This window comes from Cherax quadricarinatus, chromosome 23 (assembly GCF_038502225.1).
Source record: "Cherax quadricarinatus isolate ZL_2023a chromosome 23, ASM3850222v1, whole genome shotgun sequence".
In the NCBI taxonomy this organism is placed as follows: Eukaryota; Metazoa; Arthropoda; class Malacostraca; order Decapoda; family Parastacidae; genus Cherax; species Cherax quadricarinatus.
In genome coordinates, this window is record NC_091314.1 from 40434226 (window position 1) to 40461337 (window position 27112).

Consider the following 27112-nt stretch of genomic DNA (forward strand, 5'->3'; position numbering starts at 1 on the left):
CACACAACACATGCATGTACAAGCACATAGTATATAAACACCCCTCTGGGTTTCTATTTTCTTACTAGTTCTTGTTTATTTCCTCTTACCTCCATGGGTAAGTGGAACAGAATTCTTCCTCCGTAAGCCATGCGTGTTGTAAGAGGCGACTAAAATGCCGGGAGCAAGGGGCTAGTAACCCCTTCTCCTGTATATATTACTAAATGTACAATTAGAAACTTTCGTTTTTCCTTTTGGGCCACCCCGCCTCGGTGGGATACGGCCGGTGTGTTGAAAGAAAGAAGCAAGTTTACTGAGTTAAAGGTAGTAGGTTGGTAGACAGCAACCACCCAGGGAGGTACTACCGTCCTGCCAAGTGAGTGTAAAACGAAAGCCTGTAATTATTTTACATGATGGTAGGATCGCTGGTGTCTTTTGTCTGTCTCATAAATATGCAAGATTAAAGGTACGTCTTGCTACTTCTACTTACACTTAGGTCACACTACACATACGTGTACAAGCATATATGTACAGTGGACCCCCGGTTAACGATATTTTTTCACTCCAGAAGTATGTTCAGGTGGCAGTACTGACCGAATTTGTTCCCATAAGGAATATTGTGAAGTAGATTAGTCCATTTCAGATCCCCAAACATACACGTACATACGCACTTACATAAATACACTTACATAATTGGTCGCATTCGGAAGTAATCGTTATGCGGGGGTCCACTGTATATACACACCCCTCTGGGTTTTCTGCTATTTTATTTCTAGTTCTTGTTCTTGTTTATTTCCTCTTACCTCCATGGGGAAGTGGAACAGAATTCTTCCTCTGTAAGCCATGCATGTTGTAAGAGGCGACTAAAATGCCAGGAGCAAGGGGCTAGTAACCCCTTCTCCTGTATATATTACTAAATGTACAAGGAGAAACTTTTGTTTTTCCTTTTGGTCCACCCCGCCTCGGTGGGATACGGCTGGTGTGTTGAAAGAAAGAAAGAAGTTTACTGAGTATACTAGGAAAAGTGTATGGTAGGGTTATTATTGAAAGAATTAGAGGTAAGACAGAATGTAGGATTGTGGATGAGCAAGGAGGTTTTAGAGTGGGTAGGGGATGTGTAGATCAAGTGTTTACATTGAAGCTTATATGTGAACAGTATTTGGATAAAGGTAGGGAAGTTTTCATTTCATTTATGGATTTAGAAAAGGCATATGATAGTGGATAGGGGAGCAATGTGGCAGATGTTGCAGATGGTTAGGGTGTGTAGAGGAGAGGGAGACTACTTCCCGGTAAAAGTAGGTCTTAGACAGGGATGTGTAATGTCACCATGGTTGTTTAATATATTTATAGATGGGGTTGTAAAAGAAGTAAATGCTAGGGTATTGGGGAGAGGGGTGGGATTAAATTATGGGGAATCAGATACAAAATGGGAATTGACACAGTTACTTTTTGCTGATGATACTTTGCTTATGGGAGATTCTAAAGAAAAGTTGCAAAGGTTAGTGGACGAGTTTGGGAGGGTGTGTAAAGGTAGAAAGTTGAAAGTGAACATAGAAAAGAGTAAGGTGATGAAGGTATCAAATGATTTAGATAAAGAAAAATTGGATATCACATTGGAGAGAGGGAGTGTGGAAGAAGTGAATGTTTTCAGATATGTATTTGGGAGTTGACGTGTCAGTGGATGGGTTTATGAAGGATGAGGTTAACCATAGAATTGATGAGGGAAAAAAGGTGAGTGGTGCATTGAGGTATATGTGGAGACAAAAAACATTATCCATAGAAGCAAAGAAGGGAATGTACGAAAGTATAGTGGTACCAGCACTCTTATGTGGGTGTGAAGCTTGGGTTGCAAATGCTGCAGCAAGGAGGTGGCTGGAGGCAGTGAAAATGTACTGTCTAAGAGCAATGTGTGGTGTAAATATTATGCAGAGAATTTGGAGTATGGAAATTAGGAGGAGGTGTGGAGTTGCTAAAAGTATTAGTCAGAGGGCTGAAGAAGGGTTGTTGAGGTGGTTTGGTCATTTAGAGAGAATGAATCAAAGTAGAATGACTTGGAGAGTGAATAAATCTGTAGGTGAAAGAAGGCTGGGTAGGGGTCATCCTAGTGGAGGTTGGAGGGAGGGGATGAAGGAGGTTTTGTGGGCGAGGGACTTGGACTTCCAGCAAGCGTCCGTGAGCGTGTTAGATAAGAGTGAATGGAGACAAATGGTTTTTTGGACCTGACGAGCTATTGGAGCATGAAGAGGAAAATATTTTGTGAAGGGATTCAGGGAAACCAGTTAGCTTTACTTGAGTCTTGGAGGTGGGAAGTACAGTGCCTGCAATTTAAAGGAGGGGTTTGGGATGTTGGCTGTTTGGAGTGACATCTGAACTGTCATATCTGGGCGCATCTGCAAAGACAGTGATTTTGTGTGAGTGATGGTAAAAGTGTTTTTTTTTTTTTTTTTGAGTTGCCTGCCCTGGTGGGAGGTGACCATCATGTTGAAAAAATAATGATAATGATAATTGGTTCCCTGAATAATGGTCTGACTTTAGTTGTGACACTTACTTTGGCCAGCAAATTACCTTATGGTCTTGAGGGTAAGAAAACAGCTTTACTCTGGCCAGCATCGCCACACTTATGCTTCACTTTGGCCAGCATCACTATACTTATGCTCCATACAAATGCACTATGACTCTATGGAACCCAGGACTAGTGCACTGTAGCACGTAGCACAAACACTTGATATTTATCACTGTCACTCTTGGAACCTCAAATATTTAATATCTATCTTTTCTGTAATACTATCAGTTTTGTGATGCCTGTCAGGTCTGTGATCTGTCAGACCTGTGACATATATACTTAGTAAGATGTTGGTAGTAACACCACTGGGGAGTCAGCCTTCTGTCATGGTGCTCTGTTAGTGAACACAAGCCATGAGGGGCAACTGAACACTTGAACAATAAAGAATACATTCATGGTGTTATGGTAGGAAGTGAGCAAGGTGTAGCTACCCCTCGAATTAAAACCAAACAATTTTTTACATCAAAATTGTGTTTTTGTTTTCCTAAAGCTTTATGCAGTTCATCTGTTAACCCTTTGACTGTCGCGGCCGTATATATACGTCTTACGAGGTACCGTGTTTGACGTATATATACTCATAAATTCTAGCGGCTTCAAATCAAGCAGGAGAAAGCTGGTAGGCCCACATGTGAGAGAATGGGTCTGTGTGGTCAGTGTGCACCATATAAAAAAAATCCTGGAGCATGCAGTGCATAATGAGAAAAAAAAATCTCCGATCGTTTTTTTAATTAAAATGCCGTCTTTGTGGTCTATTTTCGTATAGTATTTATGGTTGTATTCTCGTTTTCTTGGTCTCATTTGATAGAATGGAAAACATATTATAGAAATAGAGGTGATTTTGATTTTTTACTATAAAAAGAACCTTGAAATGGAGCTCAAAGTAGAGGAAATGTTTGATTTTTGCCAATGTTCAAAAGTAAACAAATGATGCCATTGTCCAATAAATGTCCAACTAGCCATTCTAATATGCAGTCATGAATGGGTTGATGTTATTTATACAATTATTACAGTATTGCAGTAGTCTGCATAATAGTAAGTCTTCTATTTTTTGTTTGAATAAAAATTCAAAATAGAAAGCAAGACTAATATCAGAGGGGCTTGGAGACATGACTGATGAACAAATAAAATGTTATTTTAGAGCCAGGAATGTCTGCATTGTTCATTCTGGACCTTATTTTGAAATTGTCATATTTTTTAGTTTTCGTGAAATTGGCCAAATTGCAAATTTCTGACCACATTATTAGGTAGTTGAAATCGGTAAATGGGCAGTTTCTTGTACTCAATCGATAGCAAAAATGGAGTTCTAAAGAAATAGTTACGAGTTTGGGCGACTGGAACAATGGAATTAGCGGAAAATAGGGCTCAAAGTGGGTGAAATCGCCGATTTGTAAACAGCGCCGAGGTTGCTAACTTTGCGAGAGCATAATTCCGTCAGTTTTCCATCAAATTTCGTATTTTTGGTGTCATTACAATCGGGAAAAGATTCTCTGTCATTTCATAAGAAATTTTTTTTTTTTTTTTTTTTTTTAAATTTTGCGACACCAGGAGACACCTCAGGATTGGGGGTTGCGACAGTCAAAGGGTTAAAGAAAATTATGTTAGTAATAAGGGAATATTTTATTGATGTACTATATTTAATCTAATAAAAATACAAAATATATTTTTCTTAATTTTTCAGTATTTTGCTCATTTGTGTGGGACAAGAAGTTCTCAAGGCTATCAGAAAAATGCAACCAAGTAAGTATTTACACCCACTTTATCGTTAAATTTCCACCATTACTTTTTATTGATGTAATTATTGGTCTATGATCTCTAGCTGTGCCAGTGCCTCTGTCGAGGCCAAACTGTGATAGTGTACTGATGATAAGCGCTGCTAGGCATATAGTCACCTTGTTACATCGACTGCTGTATGTGCTCTTCCCTGTGTGAGTTAAATGTTTGTGGAGGGAGGAGGCACTACATTATTATTAACATGATTCTCTCAATATTATTATTTGCTTTCAACTTTTATATCTGGTATCTATACAATAGGTGCCCCACTTACAACATTTCTGTTAAAAATTCTTTGAAAGTTGATTGTTCAGAACTCAGAACTTATTTTCCCATAGAAACTCATGCTTTAATAATAGTAAAAGCAAGAAAATTCATTCTGTATAATCTAAAATTCAGTCATGTGTCATCTGGCCACTTAAATTAACAACCAATTATAGATTTTTCTTCAAAATATTCTTCTTGAATTTCCCATTCCCAAGTCTCTTTCTTTCTTTTAAATCTTCCTTATGAAAGTTAATATAAACAAGTTTAGAGTGATATTTGAAGAGATGTTAAAAACAGCAAAAGTAGCAACCCCACATATTGGAGGAGTGAGTCTGAAGTCATAAATTGGTTCAGAGTTGCCAACGTCTTTAAAGTTGGAACATCGTAAGTTGCTGACCTATTGTATATTGTTATTACAAAAGTAAAGCATTCGTGAAAGAATATTTTGTTGGCTATATAAATTAACTTTTGGTTATTGTCTCAGTTTACAGTTATTAAACCAAGATGTGAAATTTTCTTTGTATGGTGTTGAGTTCTGTTATTGGGTCTTCAACAGTGAGAGGTGGCAGACAGGTAGTAATCTTATTGTTTGGGTAAGATAATATGACTGCCTCTTGTGTAGGATACGGCAGGAACGATGAGGATAGATATATATTCACAAGTTTAACACTTCAAGAGGGGAATGGGGGTTGTCTTCATGTTAGTGAGGGGCTTTTGATCCAAGGAATTGTAACTATTCTTGGATCAGAGCTGATTACCTATCATTGCCCAGGTGCTGAATGACTCCCTGTGGCTTTAGTGCTTACCATGAGCATAATAAAGATGAGGATAAATGCAGTGATAAATAAGGTCTAGATTTTTAATGGTTACTAATATTCCTGATATAAAGCACAAGGTGAGCTGTCACACTATATTTTTATTCTATAGGTCTTCTCCCTTTGTCTTATGGAATGACTTGTGCAGTCTTCTCCATGTTTCCTCCTTGTAAACTCTACCTCACAGTGGTGTTCTTTCTAACTTGTTTCTTCTGTGTTCTTTACATTTATGCATTCTCATTGTTATCTATTTTATTGCTACCATATCACCCATAATTCCTTCTTTGACTGTATTTTTTTTATTTTTTTCAACAAACCAGCCGTATCTCACTGAGACAGGCTCAGTGTAATTATATTTCCCAAAATACGAGCACCTGAATTTTTTTGTTTTTGTAAAACTTTCAATTTCTTATATATTTTACGAGTTTTCCTCTTGCATTCCATCCTTTTTGCTATTTTCAGATGTTACTCATATTCTCATATTAGACCATAAGTTTTTTCTTTCTTGTTAATTTGTAAATAAAAAACAATTATAGTAAGCCATTGATTGAAAGGAGCTTTATTTAATCGATTTTGGAAATTTGAGAAAATCCATTGCATCATTTGATTTGGAAACAATAGATAAAGTCAGTCACTTACAGAATTGTCCATTATTGTTACAACCATAGCAAAATAATCTTGTCTCTGTACTCGAAAATTGCCATTACCAGTCATCTGCTCCTCTCCCTTTTGGGCCATTAAATTGATAGTTTACAATATATGAGAAAATTATGTTAACCTGGACAAGTTTACAATATATGAGAAGATTATGTTAACCTGGACATACTCTATTCTCTTGTATTTGTAAATCTTTAATACTTTCTCATCCATCTCCAAAAATGAAGGGAAGAAGTGAAAGTCTTGGGTATAGCAGTGTTAGATGATCTATGAGTGAGCAAAATGACAGGATAGATAAAGAGAACCTTGTAAACAAGAGAATAATTCCAATGGTGACAATATTTAAATTATTTGTGCTATCTTGTTGAGAATATTGTTGGTGTTGACAGCTTTGTTCAAGGCAAGAGGGAGATCAGAGCTGGCCACTTCCTGGGAATGCCTCAGAGTGCTTTTAGTGCACTCTGTGGAGCAAAAGGGAAAGATACCTGATTAAATATATATATGGAAAATACCTGAAGGCTTATTCCCAAATTGACACTGCTGTAACATGCCAGAGGGAAAGATATGGGAGGAAGTGTAAAATCAACCTAGTGAAAAGCAGGGATGCAATGGCCACAATAAAAGGACAATGTGTCTATGGCTCAAGACTGTTCAACCTTCTGCCAGCTGATACAGTATAAGAAATATTACTGAATAAGTGAAAAAGTCTTCAGTAGGAAACTGGGTCATTATCTCCACCAAATGCCATATCAACTAGGCAGTGATGGCTATGTGGACCAGCAGGCTGGTAACTGCAACAGCCTAATTGAAGAAGCAATCAACAATAAAGCCTGTCTCCAGGCCAGATTGCAGGGGTAAATAAACTCAAAACTGGTAACGGGTATTTCACAGACAAACCCTCATACAGCATTTTCATTAGTTTAAGTGCATTTCCTTAGTATTTAATTTTAGTCCTCATCCTTATTAAAATGTGAAATATTTTTTTGTACTTGTTCTTTCACAAATGCGTCTTGTTCACTAATCTTTGTGCATCTTATTTTGGCAGTGCTGTACTCTCACTTGCTGCACCTCTTATTATGCCTTTAATCAAGATAATAAATGAATACTTCACTAATGAGGTATTTCAACATTTCTTCTCTCACATGATAAAATAAGGTCTCACTAGTAAGGTTTATCAACATTTCTTCTCTCACATGATAAAATGATGTCTCACTAGTAAGGTATATCATTGTTTCTTCCCTCACATAATAAAAATAATCTCTCACTAGTGGTGAGAGGCAGAGTTGCAAAGATGAACTTTGTTCCAGCATTTTGCCTGTGGACAGGCTTCTTCAGTCAATATGCCAGAATGTACAACAAGGAAGTTTATTCAATCATAATCCGGTACATGATCAGTGAGGTCACTGTGCGAGGTAAATTGCCCGATGGGAGCACTGCAGGAGGCCAGCTGGTCTTCTGGAAGACCTGTTTATGTAAAATGAATTATGCTACAGGTTTGTCTAAACTAAAGTATCTTTATTTTGCTAGATTGTATTTTGTGTTTTGATTAGCACAGCTTCCAGGCAGATGCATTGTGTTTTGTCCATTTTTTTTTTATAACCAGCTGGGTGTCCTTCCAAGACTTCAGGTGTATAATCTGGTTCCTATGTGTAGCATAAATGTTTTTCATGTTGCAAGTCCTGCAGGCTTGCTGGTGTTCTTTCAACCTGATCTGTAGGTTATGAGAGGTGTCTTCATGTATTTCTGGTCACATGGAACGATGTACACACCTGCATAGTCATGGTCCTGGATGCTATCTTTTGGCTTTGATGGTGCTAGATATGATAGTGGCAATACATATGTTGCTCTTGGTGAGGGGTAGGTGTAATGTATCCCAAAATGTGACCTTTAGGAAAGACTAGTCTTCTGTTTGTGCTATTCTATGGTTTTGGTAATGGGAAGATTTTGTATGCACAACAAGGAAGTAGGCTGGTAGACAGCAATCACCCAGGGAGGTACTACTGCCCTACCAAATGAGTGTGAAACACAAGCCTGTAATTGTTTTAAATGATGGTAGGATTGCTGGTGTCTTTTTTTTTTTCTGGCTCATACACATGCAAGATTTCAGGTACGTCTTGCTACTTCTACTTAAACTTAGGTCACACTACACATACATGTACAAGCATATATATACACACACCCCTTTGGGTTTTCTTCTATTTTCTTTATAGCTCTTGTTCTTGTTTATTTCCTCTTACCTCCATGGGGAAGTGGAACAGAATTCTTCCTCCGTAAGCCATGTGTGTTGTAAGAGGCGACTAAAATGCCTGGAGCAAGGGGCTAGTAACCTCTTCTCCTGTATATATTACTAAATGTAAAAGGAGAAACTTTCGTTTTTCCTTTTGGGCCACCCCGCCTCGGTGGGATACAGCCGGTGTGTTGAAAGAAAGAAAGGATTGCTGGTGTCTTTTTCTGTCTCATAACATGCAAGGTTGTGGGTATGTCTTGCTACTTCTACTTACACTTAGGTCACACTACACATGCATGTACAAGCATACATACAGTGCTTGTCACGGCATTATGCCGTGGTCGTGGGTAAGAGAAAATAGAGCTTTTGAGAGGCTAACTGCACTAGATCACTAGTGCAGCGCTATATGAATATCTTGGAAGTAAGTTATTGACTTACTTCATGAAGCCCACCATTTATTATTGAAGTAAACATATGATAGAGTGGATAGAGGAGCAATGTGGCAGATGTTGCAAGTATATGGAATAGGTGGTAAGTTATTAAATGCTGTAAAGAGTTTTTATGAGGATAGTGAGGCTCAGGTTAGGGTGTGTAGAAGAGAGGGAGACTACTTCCCGGTAAAAGTAGGTCTTAGACAGGGATGTGTAATGTCACCATGGTTGTTTAATATATTTATAGATGGGGTTGTAAAGGAAGTAAATGCAAGGGTGTTTGGGAGAGGGGTGGGATTAAATTATGGGGAATCAAATTCAAAATGGGAATTGACACAGTTACTTTTTGCTGATGATACTGTGCTTATGGGAGATTCTAAAGAAAAATTGCAAAGGTTAGTGGATGAGTTTGGGAATGTGTGTAAAGGTAGAAAGTTGAAAGTGAACATAGAAAAGAGTAAGGTGATGAGGGTGTCAAATGATTTAGATAAAGAAAAATTGGATATCAAATTGGGGAGGAGGAGTATGGAAGAAGTGAATTGCAATAATAATGACAGAAATCATAAAAAATGATTGTTCTACAATTGGCTTGTGGAATATTGGAAATATTCCAAATATTTTGGGATTTGTGTAGGGAGTAAAGGGCAAGATACTTTGCAAATGTCAAAAACTTAGCAACTTAATTTTTTTTGTAGAATAACTAAAGATAATTACATGATTACCTCAGTGAGAACATCGCACTAGCATTGTTTTATAAGTGCCAAGTCCCAAAATAACCTTTTGTTGTGCCATTGAGACCAGGGTTCTTGCCAAATGTCATTTGCAGTATTTTTCTTTTCGCTCGTAACTCGGATTTTGGCTCGCAACTCAAAGCAGAAAATTGACTGAGCAGCGGCTCTTAACTCAGAAAACTTATAAGTTGGGGCACTCATAAGTCAAGGCAACACTGTATTATAATGTTTCATGGTATGCGTTTGTGTTTTGGTACATGTGTGGGGGAGGGGCAGCATAATGCTGGGACTAGCACTGTAAATGCTAAAGCAGGACAAGTGTTTTGAGAGGGTGTGGTAGGTAAGTATGGGGTACCAGGTGTAAATGATAATGGGGAGCATTTAATTGAACTTTGTATAGAAAAGGGTTGGGTTATAGTAACACATATTTTAAGAAAAAGAGGATAAATAAGTATACAAGATATGATACAGGGCTTAACCCTTTGAGGGTTTCGGCCGTACTAGTACGGCTTACGACCCAGGGTTTTTGACGTACTAGTAGGCCTAAATTCTAGCGCCCTCAAATCTACCGAGAGAAAGCTGGTAGGCCTACATATGAAAAAATGGGTCCATGTGGTCAGTGTGCGCAGTATAAAAAAAATCCTGCAGCACACAGTGCGTAATGAGAAAAAAAAACTTTGACCGTGTTTTTGGAATAAAACAGCGACTTTGCACTGTATTTTCATATGGTATTTATTGTTGTATTCTAGTGTTCTTGGTCTCATTTTATAGAATGGAAGACATATTACAGAAATTGAGATGATTTTGACTGGTTTTATAATGAAAAGTACCTTGAAATTGAGCGCAAAGTAGCAGAAATGTTCGATTTTTATCAAAGTTCAAAAGTAAACAAATCATGCCAAGCGTCCAATACACGTCAACTGGTGAGTCTAATATTCTTTCACAAGTGCGCTGATATTATTTATACCATTTCTACACTAATGCAGTAGTCTGCATAACAGTAAATCTTCTATTTTTTGTAAGAATAAAAATTCAAAGTGGAAAGCCAAATAGATATAAGAGGGGCATGGGGATGTGACTAATGAACAGAGAACTTGTTATTTTAGTTCCAAGAATGTCTTTCTTGTTTATTCTGGACCCTGTTCAGAAATTGGCATCTTTTGAAATTTGTGTGAAATTGGCAAAATTGCTAAATTATGACCACTTTATTGGATAGTTGAAATTGGTAAATGGGTGGTTTCTTGTACTCATTCGATAGAAAAAATGGATTTCTAGCGAAATAGTTATGATTTTTGTCTACTAGTTCATTGGAATTGGCCAAAAATAGGGCTCAAAGTGGGCAAAATCACCGATGCATTAACATCGTCGGGACTGCTAACTGCGCGAGAGCATAATTCCGTAAGTTTTCCTTCAAATTTCATACTTTTGGTGTCATTATGACCGGGAAAATATTCTCTATCTTTTCATAAGAAATTTTTTTTTTTTTTTTTTGAAATTTTGCCGACTCTGAGAACAAGTCTCGGAGAGGGCCTGTCGACCCTCAAAGGGTTAATGACAGTAGTTTGTTGGACTACATATTGGTAGATAAAAGACTGTTGGGTAGACTTCAGGATGTACATGTTTATAGAGGGGCCACAGATATATCAGATCACTTTTTAGCTGTAGCTACAGTGAGAGTAAAAGGTAGATGGGATACAAGGAAAATGGAAGCAGTAAGTAAGAGGGAGGTGATGGCTTATAAATTAACCCCTTCAGGGTCCAAGGCCAGAATCTGAAGTGTCCAAGAATTTTCCAAAAAAAAATTTGTTATTTTTTCTTATGAAATGGTAGAGAATCTTTTTGTGAAGGTAAAAAAACAAAAAGTCCGAAATTTGATGGAAAATTGACGAAATTATGCTCTCACGAATTTTGATGTGTCAGCGATATTTACGAATCGGCGATTTTGCCGACTTTGACTCCCATTTTAGGCCAATTACATCATTCCAGTCGACCAAATTCTTAGCTATTTCATTAGCATTACTTCTATTCTATCGATTGAGCACAAGAAATCGCCAAATCAACTGTTTCAACTACAAAATAAAGTGATCGGAAATTGGTAATTTGGCCAATTTAACACAAAGTTCAAAATTTCCAATTTCAAAATAGCATCCAGAAAAAACAATGTAGGCATTCCTGGCACTAAAGTAACATTTCCTCTATTCATTAGTTATGTTTTGAGGCTTTACAAATAAATCCCATTTTGATTTTTTATTCACATAATGCATTTTTATTCACACCAAAAAATAGAAGATTTACTGTTATGCAATATTGTAATAATTGTATAAATATCATCACCACATTTGTGAATGTATATTAGACCCACCAGCTGGCATGTATTAGACGTGTGAGGTCGTTTGTTTACTCTTGAACATCGGCCAAAATTTAGCATTTCTGCTACTTTGAGCTTAGTTTCAAGCTATTTCCAGTGCTAAAATCAATCAAAATCATCTCTATTTCTGTAATATATCTTCCATTCTATCAAATGAGACCAAGAAATTGCAAATACAACTATAAAAAACATATGAAAAAACACTGCAAAGTTGCTGTTTTAATCGAAAATCTTGGTTTCATTTTTTTTCTCTCATTATACATAGTGTGCTGCAGGTTTTGTTTTATATGGTGCACACATACCACATAGATGTATTCTCTCATATCTAGGCCCAAATGTACCACTCACAGTTTATCAGAGTGAGCTGAGCTCATGTATAGGCAATGGAGTAGAAAATGTATGGGGTAAGTTTAAGAATATTGTGTTCGTGTGTTCAGCAGAAGTTTGTGGTTACAGGAAAGTGGGTGCGAGAGGGAAGAAGAGTGACTGGTGGAATGATGATGTAAAGAGAGTAGTAAAAAAGAAAAAGTTAGCATATGAGAGGTTTTTACAAAGTAAAAGTGATGTAAGGAGGGAGGAGTGCATGGAGAGAAAAAGAGAGGTTAAGAGAGTGGTGAAGTAATGTAAAAAGAGAGAAAATGAGAGAGTAAGATGTTATCAACAAATTTTTTGAAAATAAGAAAAAGTTAAGAGTGAGATTAATAAGTTGAGAAAGCCTAGGGAACAAATGGATTTGTTAGTTAAAAATAGGAGAGGAGAGTTATTAAACAGAGAGTTACGGATATCAGGAAGATGGAGGGAATATTTTGAGGAATTGTTAAATGTTGATGAAGATAAGGAAGCTATGATTTCATGTATAGGGGGAGGAGGAATAGCATCTTTTAGGAGTGAGGAAGAACCAGTTGTGGGTGTGGAGGAAGTGCGAGGGGCAGTGGGTGGAATGAAAGGGGGTAAAGCAGCTGGGATTGATGGGATAAAGATAGAAATGCTGAAAGCAGGTGGGGATATAGTTTTGGAGTGGTTAGTGCTTTTATTTAATAAATGTATGGAAGAGGGTAAGGTACCAAGGGATTAGCAGAGAGCATGCATAGTTCCTTTGTATAAAGGCAAAGAAGACAAAAGAGAGTTTAAAAATCATATGTGGAATAAGTCTGTTGAGTATACCTGGTAAAGTGTATGGTAGAGTTATTACTGAAAGAATTAAGGGTAGGATGGAGAACAGGATATCAGATGAACAAGGAGGCTTTAGGAAAGGTATGGGGTGTGTAGACCAAATGTTTGCAGAGAAGCTTATAGATGAACAATATTTAGATAAGGGTAAAGAGGTTTTTGTGGCATTTATAGATTTGACAAAGGTGTATGATAGGGTGGATAGTAGGGCAATGTGGCAGATGTTGCAAATGTATGGAATAGGGGGTAGGTTATGGAAAGCAGTGAAGAGTCTTTATGAAGATAGGCTCTGGTTAGAGTATGTAGGCGAGAAGGAGATTATTTCTCAGTAAAAGTAAGCCTTAGACAGGGATGTGTGGTGTCACCATGGTTGCTCAATATATTTATAGATGGAGATGTAAGGTGTGGGGTTAAAAGATAAAGAATCTAACACAAAGTGGGAGTTGTCACAGTTGCTCTTTGCTGATGACACTGTGCTTTTGAGAGATTCTGAAGAGAAGTTGCAGAGGTTGGTTGATGGGTTTGGTAGGGTATGTAAAAGAAGGAAATTAAAAGTGAACATAGGAAAGAGTAAGGTGATGAGGATAAAAAAATTAAGTAACTGAAGATTGGATATCAGATTGTAGGGAGAGTGTATGGAGGAGGTGAATGTATTCAGATAATTGGGAATGGATGTGTCAGCAGATGTGTTTATAAAAGATGAGGTGACTCATAGAATTGAGGAGGGGAAAAAGGTGAGTGGTGCACTGGGGAGTTTGTGGAGACAAAGAACTTTGTCCATGAAAGCAAAGAGGGGAATGCATGAGAGTATAGTTATACCAATGCTCTTGTATGGGTGTGAGGCATGGGTTGTGAATGTTGCAACAATGAGAAGACTGGAGGCAGTGGAGATGTCATGTCTGAGGGCAATATGTGGTGTGAATATAATGCAAAGAATCCTTGGTTTGGAGGGGTTATTGAGATGGTTTTGACATGTAGAGAGGATGGAATGAAATAGAATGACTTCGAGAGTGTGTACATCTGTAGTGGAGAGAAGGCGGGGTAAGGGTTGGCCTAGGAAAGGTTGGAGGGATAGGGTAAAGGAGGTTTTTTCTGCGAGGGGCTTGGACTTCCAGCAAGTGTGCATGAATGTGTTAGAAGCAAATGGAGACAAATGGTGTTTAGGACTTGACATGCTGTTGGAGTATAAGCAAGGTAACATTTATGAAGAGATTCAGGGAAACCGGCAGGCCAGACTTGATTCCCGGAGATGGGAAGTACAGTGCCAGCACTCTGAAGGAGGGGTGTTAATGTTGCAGTTTTATAACTGTAGTGCAGGCATGCCTCTGGCAAGACAGTGATGGAATGAATGATGATGGAAGTTTTTCTTTTTGGGCCACCCTGCCTTTGTGGGAAATGGCTGATGTGTTAATAAAAAAAAAATAAATAACAAGGCAGGAGTGAATATCATTCTTTATAACAGTTGTGACCAGAAATACAGGGGAGAGACTTTTCATAATGTACAGATCAGGTTGAGAGAACACCTGTGTCTGCACGACTTATAACTTGAATAACGTATATGTTATGCACAGGGACCAAACTGCTTGCTGGATGTCTTGGAAGGATGCCCAGCTGGTCATTAAGGAAATCAACAGAATGCTACCCAGATGCCAGAAAGCTTTTCTAATTCAAACACAAAATATAATCTAGCACAATCGAGGAGCTTTCAGTTTAGCCAAAGCTCTAGTCCAATTTTCATTTTATAACATATCAGCTGTTTCTCACTGAGGCAGGGTGACCCAAAAAAGAAGAAAGGAAAGTTTTTCTTCTTTCTATATTTAGTAATTTATACAGGAAAAGGGGTTACTAGCCCCTTGCTCCTGGCATTTTAATTGTCTTAATTGCCTCATATGATATGCATGGCTTATGGAAGAAGAAGACTTCTCCACTTCCCCATGGAGTCATAGTACAATTTATCTCCCATAAACAGATCATCAAAAGGACTGGTAAGCCTCCTGCAGTGCTCCATTCACAATTCGACTCGCTCAGTGAGCTTGTTAACCTGACCACTCACCTGACTACACTTTTATAAATTTGCTTGTTGTGCTTTCCTGTGTAGTGACCAAAAAAGCCTGTTTACAGGCGAAATGTCTCGATAAAGTTCTCTGCAATTGTGTCTTCACCACTTCTCAACTTTGTTCCATTTGTCTCCACCTCTCACTAGTGAGGTATATCTATGTTTCCTCTCTCACATGATAGAATAGCACATCACTAGTGAGTATATCAGTGTTTCTTCTCTCGCATGATAAACTAATACCTCACTAGTGAGGTATATTGGTGTTCTCTCACACTAATAAACTAATCACTCACTATGCAGGTTTATCAACATTTGCATTTTGGTTTATATATTGTTAAGCCAGGTTTAAGTCAAAAAAATAACAATAAAATTCTCATTCAAATATGTTTTCCACATTCTTTGGGGCTTTACATATTCTTAAAAATAATGAAAAGGGAGTTTGATGCCTAAAATAATGTTAACTTTTTGTCCTTCCTCAGCTGATTTGAGAAAATTAAAAACTTTGTGCTTACAGTGAAAACTGTTGCCTACCCTTATCATGCTCTGTAGTTTTGTCACTTGCCCTTTTATCAAGACAATGACTGAATGCATGACAGTGAAAGTGTTTTTGTCTTTGTTGGGTCACCCTGCCTTGGTGGGAGACAGCTGGAGTGTTAAAAAAAAATCTTAGAAATTGCCAGGTAATTTCTCGTATATCTTGATTTTCCTTCTATGTTCTTGTTATTTTTGCACATTCATTTCCAGTGGAAATAGATGGTCTTGGCTCTGTTCATACACTTGCTGTGCTCCTGGGTAGATATTTTCATACATGTGAGCTGGTGCACTTGAAGGTCAGCAGCTAAGAAACTTGCAGTACTTCTGTCTAGACATGAACACATACATACTCATAGATTTTGGAAGCAATACTTGTGTGGTGAAATATACATGCAGTATCATGCATTCTGATGGTCACAAAGCTGAACTTATATTTTTAGCAAATGAGTTACTGTTTATTTCTTGGTTAGCTTAGCATGTCTAAAAGGGCCTGTTGTATATCAGTTTTCTTCACTTTGAATTTGCTTCAATCTGCAATGCCTCTATTTGTTTTTGTTTTATTTTTATTTAAAAGGAAGTACAAAAATGACATCTGTATTGATCTGTTATAATGGTATAAATTTCTTCTTTAATTGGCAGCTCCCCAGGAATCAGCAGGTACATAATGCTCTTGCAAGAGTGTCTTTATTATTACTTAGTAGTATACTTGGTTTGCTTAGTTTACTTACTAATTGGTCTTAGATATGCATTATGTTGTCTTTTAATGTTTTGTCAAACTAATATTGGTTGCCATTTTGAGGACTAGCACTCACTACAAGAACCATGATTATTACTGTACAAAAGAAAGATACCTTCAAGGAAATACAGTAGACCCTCGGTTATCAGCCGTAATTCATTCCAGAAGGTCGGCCTGAAACCGAAATGGCCGAAAACCGAAATAATATGTCCCATAAGAATTAATGTACATCCAATTAATCTGTTTCAGACACCCAAAAATAACAAAAAATACATTTTTTAAAGATTAACAATACTTTTACATACACAAAACTATGAGAACTAAATAAAATGACTAATGAAATGGATAAATGAACATTTAAATCACTTTTACCTTTATTGAAGTCTTGTTGGCGTGTGCAAGACAGCTAGGAGTGGAGAGGGAGGCGACTTTGTTGTTTGGAAACAGGACAAAATGCTTCAGTATGATACTATTATCAACTCCATGGCTTATTTATCTATCACAATTCATCTAATATGACATAATAAAATAAACAATATTAATAACATAGAAACATGTTATATACTCTAGAATGAATAACATACATCATTACATATATGAGGACTGGTGGTGGTGCTGTTGGGTTTATAAGAGCCACTGACAGCATAAGCCGTATATATAGTGGTGGTGGTGGCGGTTCTGCTGCAGAGGCGTCGCTAGAGTTGGTGTCACCTGGGGCGGAATCTCTGGTGTCACCCGGGGCAGCATCTTTGGTGTCACCCCCATGAAATTCAAGGGTGGGGGGATGAGGGTAAACTCCAGTTACGTCACTACTGCATGACCAGTGACAAATGTTTAGCAATGAGAACGTTTAAGGGCCATAAACTGAACAGGAGAATACTTCTCAACTTTATTCATGATAAAATAAATAATCATAATAATATTGAAGAAACATAAACGCAAATACCACTTTGAATACAGCCAACAGATTCTACATTTATTCATCTTCAACAATTCAAAAACAAAACAAAAAAAAAAAAACTTGAAAAATAAAGAAAAACATTGCAATATCAGAAAAACACTAGTTCCAATATGACCTTGAGTACAGGTAACATCACAGTAAATCTGATCTTATATTTCCTTGCCTTCAATTATGCAAAATCATCTATCACATCATCAAAATCAATCTATCAAATCATCAAAATCAACGAAGGCTTCTTCTCTTATGTTGGTGAGGCACTGTTTTGTGCATTAGTGTCACCTTCTTTAGAGGCTCTATGGTGTCACCCGGTGTGCCCCCCCCCCCTCCTTACAATGCCTCTGGGTTCTGTTGCCACCACTATTCACACAAACAATGTACGTAATTTATAAATAAGAGATATTTACACTTTAATTTATAAATTAGAAATCTTTCTTTCAACACACCGGCCATATCCCACCGAGGCGGGGTGGCCCAAAAGGAAAAACGAAAGTTTCTCCTTTCAAATTTAGTAATATATACAGGAGAAGGGGTTACTAGCTCACGGCATTTGTCACCTCTTACAACACACATGGCTTACGGAGGAAGAATTCTGTTCCACTTCCCCATGGAGATAAGAGGAAATAAACAAGAACAAGAACTAGAAAGAAAATAGCAGAAAACCCAGAGGGGTGTGTATATATATGCTTGTACATGTACGTGTAGTGTGACCTAAGTGTAAGTAGAAGTAACAAGACATACCTGAAATCTTGCATGTTTGTGAGACAGAAAAAAGACACCAGCAATCCTACCATCATGTAAAACAATTACAGTGGACCCCCGCATACCGTTGGCCTTACATAACGTTAAATCCGCATACCGATACGTTTTATCGCTAAGATTTTGCCTCGCATACCGCTAAAAAACCCGCTCAACGCTGCTCGTCCGAGACGCGTCTAATGTGCGGCCTTAGCCACCCTCACATGTTCCGCCGGTGGCATTGTTTACCAGCCAGCCTCCGCGGTAACATCCAAGCATACAATCGGAATATTTCGTATTATTACAGTGTTTTTGGTGATTTTATCTGCAAAATAAGTGACCATGGGCCCCAAGAAAGCTTCTAGTGCCAACCCTACAGGAATAAGGGTGAGAATTACTATAGAGATGAAGAAAGAGATCATTGATAAGTATGAAAGTGGAGTGCGTGTCTCCGAGCTGGCCAGGTTGTATAATAAACCCCAGTCGACCATCACTACTATTGTGGGCAACAAAAAGGCAATCAAGGAAGCTGTTCTTGCCAAAGGTTCAACTGTGTTTTCGAAACAGAGATCGCAAGTGATGGAAGATGTTGAGAGAGACTTATTGGTGTGGATAAATGAAAAACAGATAGCAGGAGATAGCATCTCTCAAGTGATCATAAGTGAAAAGGCTAGGAAGTTGCATCAGGATTTAATTAAAAAAATGCCTGCAACTAGTGATGATGTGAGTGAATTTAAGGCCAGCAAAGGTTGGTTTGAGAGATTTAAGAAGCGTAGTGGCATACATAGTGTGATAAGGCATGGTGAGGCTGCCAGTTCGGACCACAAAGCAGCTGAAAAATATGTGCAGGAATTCAAGGAGTACATAGAAAGTGAAGGACTGAAACCTGAACAAGTGTTTAATTGTGATGAAACAGGCCTGTTTTGGAAGAAAATGCCAAGCAGGACCTACATTACTCAGGAGGAAAAGGCACTCCCAGGACATAAGCCTATGAAAGCCAGGCTTACTCTGTTGATGTGTTTCAATGCTACTGGTGATTGCAAAGTGAAGCCTTTATTAGTGTATCACTCAGAAACTCCCAGAGCGTTCAGACAAAAGAATATCCTCAAGGCTAATTTGTGTGTGCTGTGGAGGGCAAACAGTAAGGCATGGGTCACTAGGGACTTTTTCTATGACTGGTTACACCATGCATTTGCCCCCAATGTGAAAGATTACCTAACTGAAAATAAATTAGACCTTAAGTGCCTCCTGGTGTTAGACAATGCCCCTGGTGATCCTACAGACTTGGCAGAGCGACTTTATGGAGACATGAAGTGCATTAAGGTGAAGTTTTTGCCTCCTAATACCACTCCTCTCCTGCAGCCCATGGACCAGCAGGTTATTGCAAACTTCAAAAAACTGTACACAAAAGCTGTTTGAAAGGTGCTTTGTAGTGACCTCAGAAACTCAACTGACTCTTAAGAGAGTTTTGGAGAGATCGCTTTAATATCCTCAATTGTGTAAACCTTATAGGTAAGGCTTGGGAGGGAGTGACTAAAAGGACCTTGAACTCTGCTTGGATGAAACTTTGGCCGGAATGTGTAGACCAAAGGGATTTTGAAGGGTTTCAGGCTAACCCTGAGAGGAGTATGCCAGTTGAGGAATCAATTGTGGCATTGGGGAAGTCATTGGGGTTGGAGGTTAGTGGGGATGATGTGGAAGAGTTGGTGGAGGAGGACAATGAAGAACTAACCACTGATGAGCTGATAGATCAACTTCAACAGCAAGAGGCCAGACCTGAGGAAACTGGTTCGGAGGAGGGGGGAGAGAAATTGAAGAAGTTGTCTACTACAAAGATTAAGGAAATCTGTGCAATGTGGCTGAAAGTGCAAACCTTTATGGATGAAAATCACCCTGACACAGCTATTGCAAGCCGTGCTGGTGACTATTACACTGACAATGTTGTGAAACACTTTAGGGAAGTCATAAAGGAACGAGAGGTACAGGCCACTATGGACAGATATGTTGTGTGACAGAAGTCCAGTGACTCTGAAGCTGGTCCTAGTGGCATTAAAAGAAGAAGGGAAGTAACCCCAGAAAAGGACTTGACACCTCAAGTCTTAATGGAAGGGGATTCCCCTTCTAAACATTAAGACTCTCTCCTCCTCCCATCCTATCAATCATCACCAGATCTTCAATAAAGGTAAGTGTCATGTAATTGTGCATGCCTTTTTCAGTTTGTGTGTATTAAAATTAATATTTCATGTGGTAAAAATATTTTTTTTTCATACTTTGGGGTGTCTTGCACGGATTAATTTGATTTCCATTATTTCTTATGGGGAAAATTCATCCGCATAACGATAATTTCGCATAACAATGAGCTCTCATGCAAGGATTAATATCGTTATGCGGGGGTCCACTGTACAGACTTTCGTTTTACACTCGCTTGGCAGGATGGTAGTACCTCCCTGGACGGTTGCTGTCTACCAACCTACTACCTACTAAATTAGAAATATTTACACTTAATAAATAAGAAATATTTGCACTTACTGTACCTTGGAGGAGATGCTGGTCAAAGATAGGCAGGGGGGCATATATTGTCAGTGGCCCTATAGACCTCCAACAACGTTGGAGAAGTCAGTTTTGTGTCATCTTTTTTCTATCACTTAATCACTTAACTTTCTTGCTACACTTTATCGCTGGCTGGCGCTATAGCCTTTATCAACTCCTGCTGCTTTAGTATCGTACATATCGTAGAATCACTGAATCACTGAAGAAGGCACATTCTCCCCACTCTCTTCCTCCTTCACTTTCATACTTTGCTGCGGGTGGACGCATCCAATATGGCTGATAACTGAAAAAATGGCCGATGACCGGGATAAAATTTCGGCCAAAAAAATGGGTGATAACCGAATTGGCCAATATCTGGAACGACCGATAACTGAGGGTCCATTGTACTAGAATTGTACTCTTCCTCTTACATAAAGTACTGCATAAAGATTATAGTTAATCAGATTAGTATTTTGATAATACTTAATGGTGAAGTTCGCATTGTACATTGACTGGGTGTTGTGGATGCACCAGAGGTGTAGAGGAAAATTAAATTATTAGGATGAATATAGAGTATTTGGAATTATCCTCCCACACTGTATGTAATGTTTTTCCAGTTAAAACTGAGTATTGCTAGCAGAAGCTTCCTTTGTTTTAATCATATATCATCTTTAATACAGTTTAAATACCCAGTTCATTAGGGTGCTTAGGGTTACTAGTCCAGGGCTCTAGCCATTGCGCTGCACAGGGTTTGTCACTTTGAATACCTACGACTAAGTTTATTTATACATTCCATATAAATTTTCAGCTCATTGTTAAACACTTTGGTATGTATTTTCAGTCCTCAAAATTAAATTACTAGTTTATAGTTTATTTAAATTGTTCTTTTATAATTATTTAATATTGAGAAGATTCGGTTAAAATCATTGCAGTAAAATACAACTTAGCACAAGTTTTGTCCCCTAGAAATTTTAATGTTCTTTAAAGTTGTGCTACAGAAAGTGAGTAACTTTTGGGAACAATATTGTTAAATTTAAAAAATCTTCAAGGTCATCCTTCCCCCTCTCCCTTCCCCACAAAATAATGGAATACAGTAAGTAACACTTCGTCTTCTAGTACTCAGGTTTTCTTTTTTTTTTTTTTTTTTTTTTTTTTTTTTTTTTTTTTTTTTTTTTTTTTTTTTTTTTTTTTTTTAGGTTAGGCAGTGTGACATTTCTCACTATTGATTGGACAGCGAGTTCCCCCTCATAAATCATAGCACAGTGGTGGTGCACTCAGCTTACAATTGAAAGTGCCAGGGTCAGACATTTGACAAATTAGGCAGCATGTCTTCTACATGTGAGTGCCTGGTTAATAGGTACAGAGTACACGAGAGTCCTCATACTTGGCACACAGTGCCTACATTACCATGTACAATATTACATCAGTGCTACCAAAAGGTGACCTCAGATACTAATGAATGGACAAAATGTATGATGAAAATACACACACCCATCAGCCTCTTGTTCTTCATGGGATGTTTCAGTGCCATATCCCTCCATGGGATGTTTCAGTGCCATATCCCTTCATGGGATGTTTCAGTGCCATATCCCTTCATGGGATGTTTCAGTGCCACATCCCTTCATGGGATGTTTCAGTGCCATATCCCTTCATGGGATGTTTCAGTGCTATATCCCTTCATGGGATGTTTCAGTGCCATATCCCTTCATGGGATATTTCAGTGCCATATCCCTTCATGGGATGTTTCAGTGCCATATCCCTTCATGGGATGTTTCAGTGCCATATCCCTTCATGGGATGTTTCAGTGCCATATCCCTTCATGGGATGTTTCAGTGCCATATCCCTCAGTGCATATCCCTTCATGGGATGTTTCAGTGCCATATCCCTTCATGGGATGTTTCAGTGCCATATCCCTTCATGGGATGTTTCAGTGCCATATCCCTTCATGGGATGTTTCAATGCCACATCCCTTCATGGGATGTTTCAGTGCCATATCCCTTCATGGGATGTTTCAGTGCCACATCCCTTCATGGGATGTTTCAGTGCCACATCCCTTCATGGGATGTTTCAGTTCCACATCCTTTCATGGGATGTTTCAGTGCTATATCCCTTCATGGGATGTTTCAGTGCCACATCCCTTCATGGGATGTTTCAGTGCCATATCCTTTCATGGGATGTTTCAGTGCCATATCCCTTCATGAAATGTTTCAGTGCCACATGGGATGTTTCAGTTCCACATCCCTTCATGGGATGTTTCAGTGCCACATCCCTTCATGGGATGTTCCAGTGCCACATCTCTTCATGGGATGTGTCAGTGGCACATCCCTTCATGGGATGTTTCAGTGCCACATCCCTTCATGGGATGTTTCAGTGCCACATCCCTTCATGGGATGTTTTTGTCACATCCCTTCATGGGATGTTTTTGTCACATCCCTTCATGGGATGTTTCAATGCCACATCCTTTCATGGGATGTTTAAATGCCACATCTCTTCATGGGATGTGTCAGTGCCACATCCCTTCATGGGATGTTTCAGTGGCACATCCCTTCATGGGATGTTTCAGTGCCACATACCTTCATGGGATGTTTTAGTGGCACATCCCTTCATGGGATGTTTGTGTCACATCCCTTCATGGGATGTTTCAATGCCACATCCCTTCATGGGATGTTTCAGTGGCACATCCCTTCATGGGATGTTTCAGTGGCACATCCCTTTATGGGATGTTTCAATGCCACATCCTTTCATGGGATGTTTCAATGCCACATCCTTTCATGGGATGTTTCAATGCCACATCCCTTCATGGTATGTTTCAGTTCCACATCCCTTCATGGGATGTTTCAGTGGCACATCCCTTCATGGGATGTTTCAGTGGCACATCCCTTCATGGGATGTTTCAGTGCCACATCCCTTCATGGGATGTTTCAGTGCCACATCCCTTCATGGGATGTTTCAGTGCCACATCCCTTCATGGGATGTTTCAGTGCCACATCCCTTCATGAGATGTTTCAGTGGCACATCCCTTCATGGGATGTTTCAGTGGCACATCCCTTCATGGGATGTTTCAGTGCCACATCCTTTCATGGGATGTTTCAGTGGCACATCCTTTCATGGGATGTTTCAGTGGCACATCCTTTCATGGGATGTTTCAGTGGCACATGCCTTCATAGGATCTTTCAGTGACGCATCCCTTCATGGGATGTTTCAGTGACGCATCCCTTCATGGGATGTTTCAGTGCCGCATCCCTTCATGGGATGTTTCAGTGGCACATCCCTTCATGGGATGTTTAAGTGCCACATTCCTTCATGGGATGTTTCAGTGGCACATTCCTTCATGGGATGTTTCAGTGGCACATCCCTTCATGGGATGTTTCAGTGGCACATTCCTTCATGGGATGTTTCAGTGGCACATTCCTTCATGGGATGTTTCAGTGCCACATTCCTTCATGGGATGTTTCAGTGGCACATTCCTTCATGGGATGTTTCAGTGGCACATTCCTTCATGGGATGTTTCAGTGGCACATCCCTTCATGGGATGTTTCAGTGGCACATTCCTTCATGGGATGTTTCAGTGGCACATTCCTTCATGGGATGTTTCAGTGACGCATCCCTTCATGGGATGTTTCAGTGGCACATCCCTTCAAGAGATGTAGCACTGGATGTTCCTTTTGCCAGCCATGATTCTGATAAAGAACTCTGTTTCTAAGGAATAGAAGCTACACTCCACTTTTATCAATCCTAATTACCTTCTACTTCCCAGGCACTGTATGATCCCTACAGGCTTAGCAGTTTCCTGTAATAATAATAATAATAATAATAATAATAATATTCCGGTGGCACGTGAGTTGCCGTGGCTTAAGAGTCCGACACTACTTTTGTCATGGATGAAAAGTTGGGTGCTCTGAAGCCCTGAGTAGTGTGTATTCCTTTGTATTAAATCACTTGTTCTAGCTGTAATTGTTCTCTTTGTATATAATAAAAATATTGATAATTCACTGATAATCAGTTTTGCATAGTCATTGAGACCAGAATCAAGGTGAGTGAATAATAATCCTGTGCACCTAGCAGTGCACAGGATTAAACAAGTTGTGACTTAAGTTTACAAGCCACAGTTTGTACTAGCTGAAATAGTCCTGTAATGCCAGGAGCCTTCTGGCAAACTTGTCATAGTAATGTAGTATAACCTTTTTTATATGATGGATATCATTACTTCTCTGTTTTTTATAAGAATTTCTTATTTAGGAATGATGTTAACAGCTTTATATTGTGGAACGGTTCCTATCCTGGTGTGATTACCTGTTTGTAACTTATCAGAACTAAGCTTGTGATATTTCATGTCCTATATGTATTTAGTCTATGGTAAATTTTTCAGTAGTTGAAATGCCTAATATCTCTCTCGTTCATAATTACGTTATTCTACTATTCTGTGATGAAAAAAATTCTAACATACTTTCAACAACTCTTCTACCTTAAGAAGTCTTCTTTGTCAATTCCTTGGTATCCTTTTATAATTTTGAATATGAGTATCACATCTCATTTTCTGCAATCAGTTATAGATGGCAAACTCAGTTTTTTCTGCTTTTATTCAAAACTCTTATTTTATTTAGCTCTTCAAGCTATTCTTTTGCTTGTCTTTGGACCTTTTCTCTCTAGTCTACTTGCTTTTTAGTTGCTGATTTTTTACGTCTGTATATTCCAGTTGATGATCTGTATATTGTATAGTACCTCAATTCTCTTGCCAAATTCTTCTCCCTCTCATGTGATGATAGGTAGTGGATTGTTTACATTTATAATTACTGTGTGGGTTTTCATCTTTGTTTTGGATCTTAGTACAATAAAAGTTTGACATTGTTTGTATTTTGGATTTTGATAGCTGTAGCCTGAAGTATTCTTATCAAAATTGCTTGAGCAACTTACCATTGCTATCCAGAATCTTCGAGAAACTTGTGCACAAGAGATTATATTCGTTTGTAACAGCACAAAACATACTCAACCCTTGCTAGTTTGGCTTCAGAAAAAATAAAAGCACTAATGATGCAATTGTAAAGATGCTAGATCTGCTTTACACAGCACTGGAAAATAAGGAATATCCGGACTTTTTATTGACCTAAGAAAAGCTTTTGACACAGATCACAGCATCCTACTCCACAAACTTGACCATTGTGGTATAAGAGGCCATACACTTGCATATTTTAATTCCTACCTTACTAATAGGTATCAGTATGTCACCGTTAAAGACACAACCTCATCAACATGGCCACTTGATACTGGAGTACCACAGGGAAGTGTCCTTGGTCCCCTGCTCTTCCTCTTATACATAAATGATCTTCTCAATGTACAGCAAAACCTGAAACCCATTCTCTTTGCTGATGACATGACTTGTGTCATCTCCCACCCAAACCTTGCCACCTTCAACACCATTGTTAACGAGGAGCTACTCAAAATATCTACTTGGATGACAGCCAGTAAACTTACACTCAACACTGACAAGACTTTCTATATTATGTTTGGTAACAGAGCAGGTGTTGCACAACTCAACATTAAGATCGACAACACTCTTATTGCCAGACATAATGAGGGCAAATTCCTAGACCTGCACCTCGACAGCAACCTGAATTTCAGCACTTATATCCAACACATATTAAAAAAAGTATCCAAAATGGGTGGGATCCTCTCCAAGATACGTTACTGCGTTCCACAATCTGCCCTTTTCACACTATACCATTCACTCATTTATTCCTACCTCACCTATGCTATTTGTGCTTGGGGATCAACTGCGGCAACACACCTAAAGCCAATAATAACCCAACGAAAAGCTGCAGTAAGAATAATCATGCAGTCCAATCCCAGGCAACACCCCCCCCCCCCCACTCTTCATAGATCTAAACTTACTGTTCAGAACATCCACACCTGCTACTGTGTAACCTACATTTACAGAACCTTAAATTCCAATATTAACCCTGACTTAAAATGCTTTCTTGATAGTTGTGACAGGACCCACAGACATAACACCAGTCACAAACATCTCACTGACATTCCCTGTGTCCGGTTAAACCTATACAAAAATTCAATGTACATAAAAGGGCCTAAAATCTTGACCACCATACCTGAAAACTCTAGAACTGCAGACTCATTCATCACTTTCAAAACTACCATCAGAAAACATCTCATCTCCCTGACACACCCCACCATCAGCTGATTACATGAAAACTGCCTATTCTCTTGTATTGTACACACACAAAAAACAACCTAGACCTCCCCTCGATATCTGTGATTCCCCACAATTTGCACCTACACTTGCCCAATTGACTATAAACACAGAAATACGTAATACAACTATTACCTAACGAATGATAACTAGTCGTAAGTTTGCTTGTGATACTGCAATATAGGAGCTTCAATAGAAACTATGCATTGTACCAAAACAAAACCATTTACATTGCTAAATTTACGATCTGTAATGCAGTTACTTAGCCTTAATACCATCATGCCCCTTATTCTGTACCAATATAGAGTTTTAATTAATCTTAGTCTGCCCAAAATGCCTAGTCATGCTAGGTGTGATAGTGGCCCTCTCTGTAATTAC

The 27112-nt window shown here is 38.6% G+C and overlaps 1 protein-coding gene across 1 annotated transcript in view; it reads left to right on the forward strand.

Annotated features, from left to right (window-relative positions):
• LOC128685684 (sorting nexin-14) overlaps positions 1–27112 on the forward strand; it is a 395830-nt gene that overhangs the window by 151529 nt on the left and 217189 nt on the right. Inside the window, exon 9 of the mRNA XM_070088102.1 lies at positions 4221–4279. Within this exon, the coding sequence (XP_069944203.1) occupies positions 4221–4279 (59 nt within the window). The remainder of the gene's footprint in view (positions 1–4220; positions 4280–27112) is intronic.